The following is an 8095-nucleotide window of genomic DNA, read 5'->3' on the forward strand; positions in this document are numbered from 1 at the left end:
TGGCCTTGAACTCAGAGATCACCTACCTATCTCTACCTGCTAAGTGCTGGGATTAAAGATGTGTGCCACCACTGCTCAGCTGTATGTCCTGTTGTGTGTGTGTGTTTTTTTTAAATAGATATCTACTCATTGTCAAATAAGTATTAGGCAGAATGGATGTGGTGAGGCACCCCTTTAATCCCAGCACTTGGGAGGCAGAGGAAGGCGGATCTCTGTGAGTTCCAGACCAGCCACATAGTGAGACTTTGTATCAAACAAAATTTCCCTAGTTCTAGCCTCTTTCACCAAGCACTGGATCACTGTAGTCAACCACCTTTAATTTATAAGCCTGCCTCATCCTCCCCGAACTCAGTCTCTACATTGTAGTAAGTCTAAAGGTTATGTTTACAAAATGCAAATTAAAATAATTACATTTGTGTGTGTATATGTGTATGTGTCTCTGTGTGTGTATGTGTGTGTTATGTGTGTGAGTGTGTGTGTCTGGTGTGTGTGTGTGTGTGTGTGTGTGTGTGTGTGTGTAATGCTGGTGTGGAAGTCTGTTTTGTTCTCCCATTATGTATATCAGGAGGACTGAATTCAGGTCATCAGTTCTGGCTGCAAATGCCTTTGTCTTCTCTGACATCTTCTTGCAAGCCCCATAACAGGTATTTCCCTACTGTGTGTGTGTGTGTGTGTGTATGTGTGCCTGCCACAGAGAGGTGTGGAGGGAGTCTGGTCTTTCTTTTCACCTTGTGGGTCCTGTTTGAACTCAGGTCATCAGGCTCAGTGGAAAGCTTCCTTACCCTCTGTGGCATCTCCCAGGGTTCCTCACTGCCCTAATTGAAAAAATTTACCCATCAACCTACAGGAAAAAATCATATTCAAACTTAAACATTACTTGTAAGCCGGGCGTTGGTGGCACACGCCGTTAATCCCAGCACTCGGGAGGCAGAGGCAGGCAGATCTCTGTGAGTTCAAGACCAGTCTGGTCTACAAGTGAGTTCCAGGACAGCCTCCAAAGCCACAGAGAAACCCTGTCTCGGAAAAAAAAAAAAAAAAAAAAACCAAAAACCAAAAACAAAACCTTAACCCCCTAGACTGGGAGTGGTGGAACACGCCTTTAATCCAAGAATATGGAGGCAGAGTCAGGTGACTCTCCAAGCCTGGTCTACATAGTGAGTTCCAGCACAGCTAGGGCCATTATACAGGGAAATCCTGTCTTGGAAAACCAACCCCTGCCCCTCCTCTGCCCCCCACAAAGCTTAACTCTTTTGCTTTTGTTGTTATTTTTGAAACAGTTTCCCTGTTAGCCTTGTCTGTCCTGGAAATCGCTATGTAGACCAGACTGGCCTCAACTCACAGGAGTGCTGGGATTAAAGGTGTATGCCACCACCACCCAACAAAACTGTAACTCTTTATAATATGAATTTCTTCTAGTCCTTGAACAGAGAACGTGGTGTCTCATGATCTCAAACATTAGGATCATCCTTTTAACCTAGCTAACTTTACCTATAGGTCACGGGGCACACATTCTGGGGACCACCCTTTCCCTGCCCTAAAGTCTCACCCTGCCGCAACCCGCTGTGGGGCGGGCGCCCCTGTTCTTCACAACCCCGGTGCAAGCCCATTGTCTAATCCGCAATAGGGCTGCAGATTGACTTGACAGTGGCTGAGTCTCCAGCACCTAGGACAGGGCCTGGCACGAAGTAGGGCGCAGTGAGAGGTGCGCAGTGAACTGTCGTGAAAGGATGCGCCTTTAGGAAGGCGGCCCCAGGGGTCGCAAGGGTCGCCTAGGTGGGGAGGGCCAAACGTTCCTTTGCCAGGGTGTGGTTCAACTCAGCCAACTCCACCCTCCACCACCCAGGGGCCGCGCTGAATCCCTTCCGGCTGGCAGGCTGCAGGAAGTGGAGCTCAAGCTAGCTTCCCATGATGCTCCGCGCGGCGTCTATTTATTTTAACCGCAGGGCGACTGAGCAGTAGCGATGGCTGCGCCCAGGCCAGAGTTCCTGTCTGAGCCGGCTCCCGTGGCCGTGCCCGGTAAGGCATGGGATCCAGAGCTTGGGGGCCTGTTTCTTCCCTGCTGCTACCTCCCTGGAGGAAGTCAGCCGCTGCGCTTCCTCCGTCGTTCCTCCCTGTCCCTTTGGTTCCCGGTGTCCCGGCCGGCCCGAGCTGGCCCTGTGGGTCACTTCCTCGCTTTGTGTGGAGTTGCTTCTCCTGCCGTGTCCTTTCGGGTGTGCTGGCCCCCACGCCACCCTTCATAGCGAAGCCTCACTCTGTCTCCGAAAGCCTCCTTGTGTCCGATGTCATTTAAGTCGCCCCCCCGCCGGGCCAGCATCTGGTCTCCTGTCACCGCCCAGGGTGTATGGGGGCGTCTGCTGCTGTGACCCCTGGGAACGAGAAGAGTGATGCTGATTTTGATCCCCCCTCTCTTTAACTTTTCATTCACGGACTAGATTTGGATTGGTACGAGAAGCCGGAAGAAACTCATGCTCCCCAGATAGACCCCGAGACCGCCATCACGCCACCCCAGGAACCTTCCAATCCTCCGGAGCCCTTTTGCCCGAGAGACTTGGTGCCGGTGGTTTTCCCAGGGCCCGTGAGCCAGGAAGGCTGCTGTCAGTTTACTTGTGAACTTCTAAAGCATATCATGTACCAACGCCAACAGCTCCCTCTGCCCTATGAACAGCTTAAGAACTTCTACCGAAAATCTCCCCAGGTATGCACAGGCTTTGAAAGAAAATTGGTGGGAAGACCTTGTGGCCCTTAGATGGTGGACAAGTAGGAAAGTGAGTTAAGAAATCCTCAGTTTCCGTGGCAGCCTAGGCCTTTGCAAAGTCTTCCCTTCCTCATAATTCGCCCCACTTGGGTCTTGGTGGTGTCTCTACTCTTCCCTTGCTCTCTGTCTGAAACTCTTTCTTCCTAGTATGTGTCATATGAGGACATCATGAATTTGTTCTCTAAATTTTTTATTTTTTTGAAACAGAATTTCGCTATGTAGTTGGGGCCAGAGATCTGCCTGCCTCTCAACTTCCCCAGTGACTGTTGGGTTATAAGAGTGCACCACCACATCTTGTCTTTCCTTAATGGTCTCTCCTCCCTCCTTCCCTTCCTTCCCCTCCCCTTCCTTCCCCTCCACTCTTGGGACTCCAAGGCCTCCCACACACTAGAGAAGTGCTGTATTACTAAGCTATAACCCCACACCTGAACTAGCTGCTTACATCTGAATTTTTTTTTCTCACCACATTTTCACCTCTGTTTTTGGTTTTGTTTTAATGTATTTTCTTTGGAGAATTTATTTTTTTAAAGATTTTTTTTTATTTTATTATGTACATATGTACAGCAGAAAAGGGCACCAGATTTCATTATAGATGGCTGTGAGCCACCATGAACTCAGGTCCTCTGGAAGAGCAGCCAGTACTCTTAAGTGCAGATCCATCTCTCCAGCCCCATGAGACCCTGTCTTAAAAAATGATTCAAAAAAAAAAAAAAAGTTAAAGGGTATTAAAATTCTCCCCAGAGTTTCCTCACAGAGGTTTTTGCTCAGCACTGCCCCCCATGCTTTCTACCTGCCTACACTGTCTAGTGGACTTGCTTCCTGGGGGTGTCTCCTTTACTAGCAGTTGATAATCAGCTCTCCTAACTCTTAATTCACCCCCCCCCCATTTGGTGCTGGGACTGTCTCTTTATCTTCTGAAGCTTCTTTTTGTTTTTTGTTTTTTTGAGACAGGGTTTCTCTGTGCAGCTTTGGAGCCTATCCTGGCACTCGCTCTGGAGACCAGGCTGGCCTCGATCCACCTGCCTCTGCCTCCGGAGTGCTGGGATTAAAGGCGTGCGCCACCAACGCCCAGCCTTCTGAAGCTTCTTGCTTGTGGCCAATGTTGTACATTCTTTCATGCTTTCTTTACAGGGAGCTCTTTCTAACTCACTCCTTCTTCTCCCTTAATGAACTTCTTTTCTTGCTATTTTAGGAGGAAGCATATATTAATGAGTGAGTGTGTGAGAGAGGGAGGGAGAGAGAGAGAGAGAGAGAAGAGACTGGGTACCTGTGCCACAGTGGAGGTCAAAGGATAATTTTGTGAAGTCATTCTTTCCTGTCTTTACTTGTGTTCTGGGGATCTGAACTCAGGTTGTCAGGCTTGTGCAGCAAGCCCCTTTAACTGCTGAGCCCTCTCACCCCCTTGTGACTATTTTGATGCCCTCCAGCTTTTCTTTATTTTTGGTTTTTCGAGACAGGGTTTCCATGTGGCTTTGGAGGCTATTCTGGAACTAGCTCTTGTAGACCAGGCTGGCCTTGAACTCACAGAGATCCACCTGCCTCTTCCGAGTGGTGGGATTAAAGGCGTGCGCCACCACCACCCAGTGCCCTACAGTTTTTCAATACCATCTTGCGATTCAAGGCATAGAGAACTGTAGTTTATACAGTGCATGTATTTCCCTAATTTAATGCTTTCTGATAAAGCCCAATGTCAGAAATCTTGTGTATCTCCACGGGGTTCCTCCAAGGCCATTCACTTCATCCTACACATCCTTTTCTTCCATCATTCTTTGTCTTACAGGCAGAGGCCACTGTAAGGAAGAAACCTAGGATCACCACTGAGGTGAGCAGCAAGAAGTGTCAGCAGACTCTGGCAGAACTGGAGAGTGTCCTCAGTCACCTAGAAGACTTCTTTACCCGAACACTGGTCCCACGGGTGTTGATCCTTCTTGGAGGCAATGCCCTCAGCCCCAAGGAATTTTATGAACTTGACTTGTCCAGGCTGGCCCCCTTCAGTGTGGACGAGAGCCTGAACACAGCAGCTTGTTTGCGCCGTCTCTTCCGAGCCATCTTCATGGCCGATGCCTTTAGTGAGCTGCAGGCTCCTCCACTCATGGGTACCATTGTCATGGTACAGGGGCACCGTGACTGTGGAGAAGATTGGTTTCGACCTAAGCTCAACTACCGAGTGCCCAGCCGGGGCCACAAACTCACGGTGACGCTGTCCTGTGGCAGACCTTCCATCCCAGCCATGGCTTCAGAGGATTACATTTGGTTCCAGGCACCAGTGACACTTAAAGGTTTCCATGAGTGACTGAATGAGGACAATGGCTGAATTCTCCCCTGTGGTACCAAGGCATCCATCTCGTGTTTGGAACTGAAGCTGCTTCCTGGTGAGGGAGGAAGTCTCTGTCCTGGTGGTATGCCTCCTCTCCCCAGACTGCCTGGTGACTGGTTTGTGGCTGTGACTGTGATAATCATCAAGTAAAGTCCCCGAATCAATGAATGACTGGCAGAGGCCTCTGGGTCTGGTAGTTCTGTTGAGGTTAGAAAGCATGGAGGTGGCCCTTCTCTGCTTTATTCTGTGACTGCAGAACTGTTTGTTACCAGGGTCATAGTTTGAGCAAGACTGATGAATTTAAATATGAAATGAATAGAGTTGTATTAAATTTTCCCAACACTTTTGACTTAGACTTTTTTGCTTTAAGGCTCATGGGTTTTTGTTGTTTTGCTTTTTGTTTTTGAGAAAGTCTTGTGTATCCTATGTTGGCTTTAAATGTGCTGTGTGTGTAGGAGAGGATAACCTTGACCATCTAATTCTCCTTCCTCTCCCTACCAGATGTTGGGATCCTGGGCATATGCTGCCATACCTGGTTTACTTGGTGCTGGGGTTGGAATCCAGGTTTTCATTTTTGTTTTTCAAGACAGGGTTTCTCTGTAGCTTTGGAGCCTGTCCTGGAACTTACTCTTGTAGACCAGGCTGGCCTCCAACTCACAGAGATCCGCCTGCCTCCCAAGTGCTGGGATTAAAGGCACTTACTCTTGTAGACCAGGCTGGCCTCCAACTCACAGAGATCCGCCTGCCTCCCAAGTGCTGGGATTAAAGGCGTGTACCACCAACACCCATTGGAATCCAGGGTTTCATTCATGGTAAGCACACTGTCAACTGAGCTACGTCCCAGGCACTAAAAGTTAGCCCAGGTTACCTCATGCTTGTGATCTCCATCCTCTCAGAATTTGCTTGCTTCAGAATTTGTGTGCATCTCTACAGGTGTTTTGGGCTGGGCTTTTCTGCTTCTGGGATTCCAGGATTTTACCTGTGACTTTCCCTGTTCTGTCAGTTCCAGTCTGTGAAGTTTAAGTGACTTGGTCAAGGTTCTAGAAGGGAGTTGACACCAGACCTGGGCCTAGTTCTCATCTGCTAACTTCTAACTAACGCTCTTTTCTGACACACACTAACTGACTTTTGACCCTTAAATTCTGTATGCTCAAAGCAGAGATCACTCCCCTACCCCCAACCCCCAGACAAGGTTTCCCTGTGTAGCTTTGGAGCCTATCCTGGCACTCGCTCTGGAGACTAGGCTGGCCTTGAACTCGCAGAGATCCGCCTGCCTCTACCTCCCGAGTGCTAGGATTAAAGGCATGTACCACCAATGCCCAGCTCAGGGGTCACTTTTGCTGTAGTAAGGAACTTGGATTGGCAGGCCAAGGACTGAGAGCCCAAGGACATAGGGAACAGTCTGGCCTGTGCCTGGTCTCGGGTAGACTCTAAGCAGATGTGCTGCAGGAGTGTGCAGAGGAACCCCCACAAAGACGGTTGTAGCTCAGAGAGCAGCAGCCACAGCCCTATTCAAAAACCCATTACCTGGAGCTTCTGTTGGTGGTCAGCTGGGACCAGGGAGTGTTACAGTACTCAGGCTCATGAAGTCAGTCCCCTGTTGATTAGCTTAGAGTGTGCCATATACCTTCTTCCTGTGTTCCTGTTCCTTCTGGAGAATCTGTCCAACCTGTCTCTACTACTTGATGGCTGCCATTGCTTTTGGCAAAAATGGTCTCTCACTCCTGGCTGCAAATGGAGGACAGAAGAAGCCTACCCTGCTGAGGGAGATGCGGGGTGCCAAGTGGTTAGGGTAATGTGTGTGAACTGCCTGAAACTAAGTGTGAGTTTTATTTTTGTTTCTTAAAAAAAATTTTGAGGGCGGGGCAGTGGTGGCTCACGCCTTTAGTCCCAGCACTCAGGAGGCAGATGTAGGTAGATCTCTGTGAGTTTGAGACCAGCCCTGATCTACAAGAGCTAGTTCCAAAGCCACAGAGAAACCCTGTGTCGAAAAACCAAAACAACAAAACAAAATAAAACAAAATTTTGAGACTATTTCATGTTACTTGAACTTAATATGTAGCATAGAACGACTTTGACCTTCCCACCTCTGTCTACTAAATGCTAGAATAATAGGCAACCCGGCCAAGTTTTTACTTTGTTTCTTTTCATGTTTTGGAAGCTGAAAGTCCAGTCTTGGGGAGCCTGTAGCAATCCCCTCCCCCTTTTGATCATATTCATCCCAGACTTCCCCTTCTGTTTTCCCCTAACTGCTCAAATGACCCCTTCCACCTTCATGTCCTTTCTATATGAATTCAACTTGCAGGCATCATGGCATTTTAATTCTATTTTAATTCTACATACTTCAGTATGCTACTCTGCTGTGCCCTCAATAGAGGCTGTTTCCCCAATCCATGGTCCATGATACCAGGCTGGCCTCTTGGCATCTGCCCCCATGCTCCTTGGCCTATACGCTTTGTTAAGCACTTACACCCAAGGCCGGGTGGGGTAGGGCAAGCCTGTAGTCCCAGCATTTGGGAGGCAGAGTTTAAGCGCAGCCTGGTCTACAAAGTAAGTTCCAGGAAAGCCAGAGCTACAAAAAGGGACCCTGTCTCAAAAAAAAAAAAAAAAAGGAAAAAAAAGGCACTTATTTATACACATTATTTAGTGCTAATTTACATGTGTATGTTACTATTTTAAACCTGAGAATTCTGAGGAGAAAAACCAAGTTCACAGCTATCTGATTAAAGCAAGCTGTATCATGGGGTATGCAGGAACTGGCCAGTCCAGCTGCCTCTCCCTAAATCAGGATTTTAGAGAGCAGCCCCTGTGAGCCTCTTGAAGCCCCTTTTATACCAGAGATAAAATGTTTACAGGGGCAAGAGAGTGGAGATAAAATGTTTACAGGGGTGAGAGTTGGCTCTTAAGTATTGTTAAAAAGATACAATGAAGCCTGAAGCTGGTCGTGATGGTGGCGGTGCTGGCCTTTGATCCCAGCACTTGGGAGGCAGAGGCAGGCACATCTCTGTTGAGTTCCAGGCCAG

The 8095-nt window shown here is 48.4% G+C and overlaps 1 protein-coding gene across 1 annotated transcript; it reads left to right on the forward strand.

The window, feature by feature from the left end:
• Nucleotides 1–1858: 1858 nt before the first annotated feature.
• Nucleotides 1859–5425, forward strand: Mad2l1bp (MAD2L1 binding protein). The gene is made up of 3 exons (XM_027389230.2): nucleotides 1859–2016; nucleotides 2433–2695; nucleotides 4536–5425. Exons 1-3 carry the CDS (start codon nucleotides 1962–1964, stop codon nucleotides 5046–5048), a joined length of 831 nt encoding a protein of 276 aa, XP_027245031.1. The 5' UTR covers nucleotides 1859–1961; the 3' UTR covers nucleotides 5049–5425.
• The last annotated feature ends 2670 nt before the right edge of the window (nucleotides 5426–8095 follow it).

Source organism: Cricetulus griseus, unplaced genomic scaffold, assembly GCF_003668045.3.
Source record: "Cricetulus griseus strain 17A/GY unplaced genomic scaffold, alternate assembly CriGri-PICRH-1.0 unplaced_scaffold_239, whole genome shotgun sequence".
NCBI lineage: Eukaryota > Metazoa > Chordata > Mammalia > Rodentia > Cricetidae > Cricetulus > Cricetulus griseus.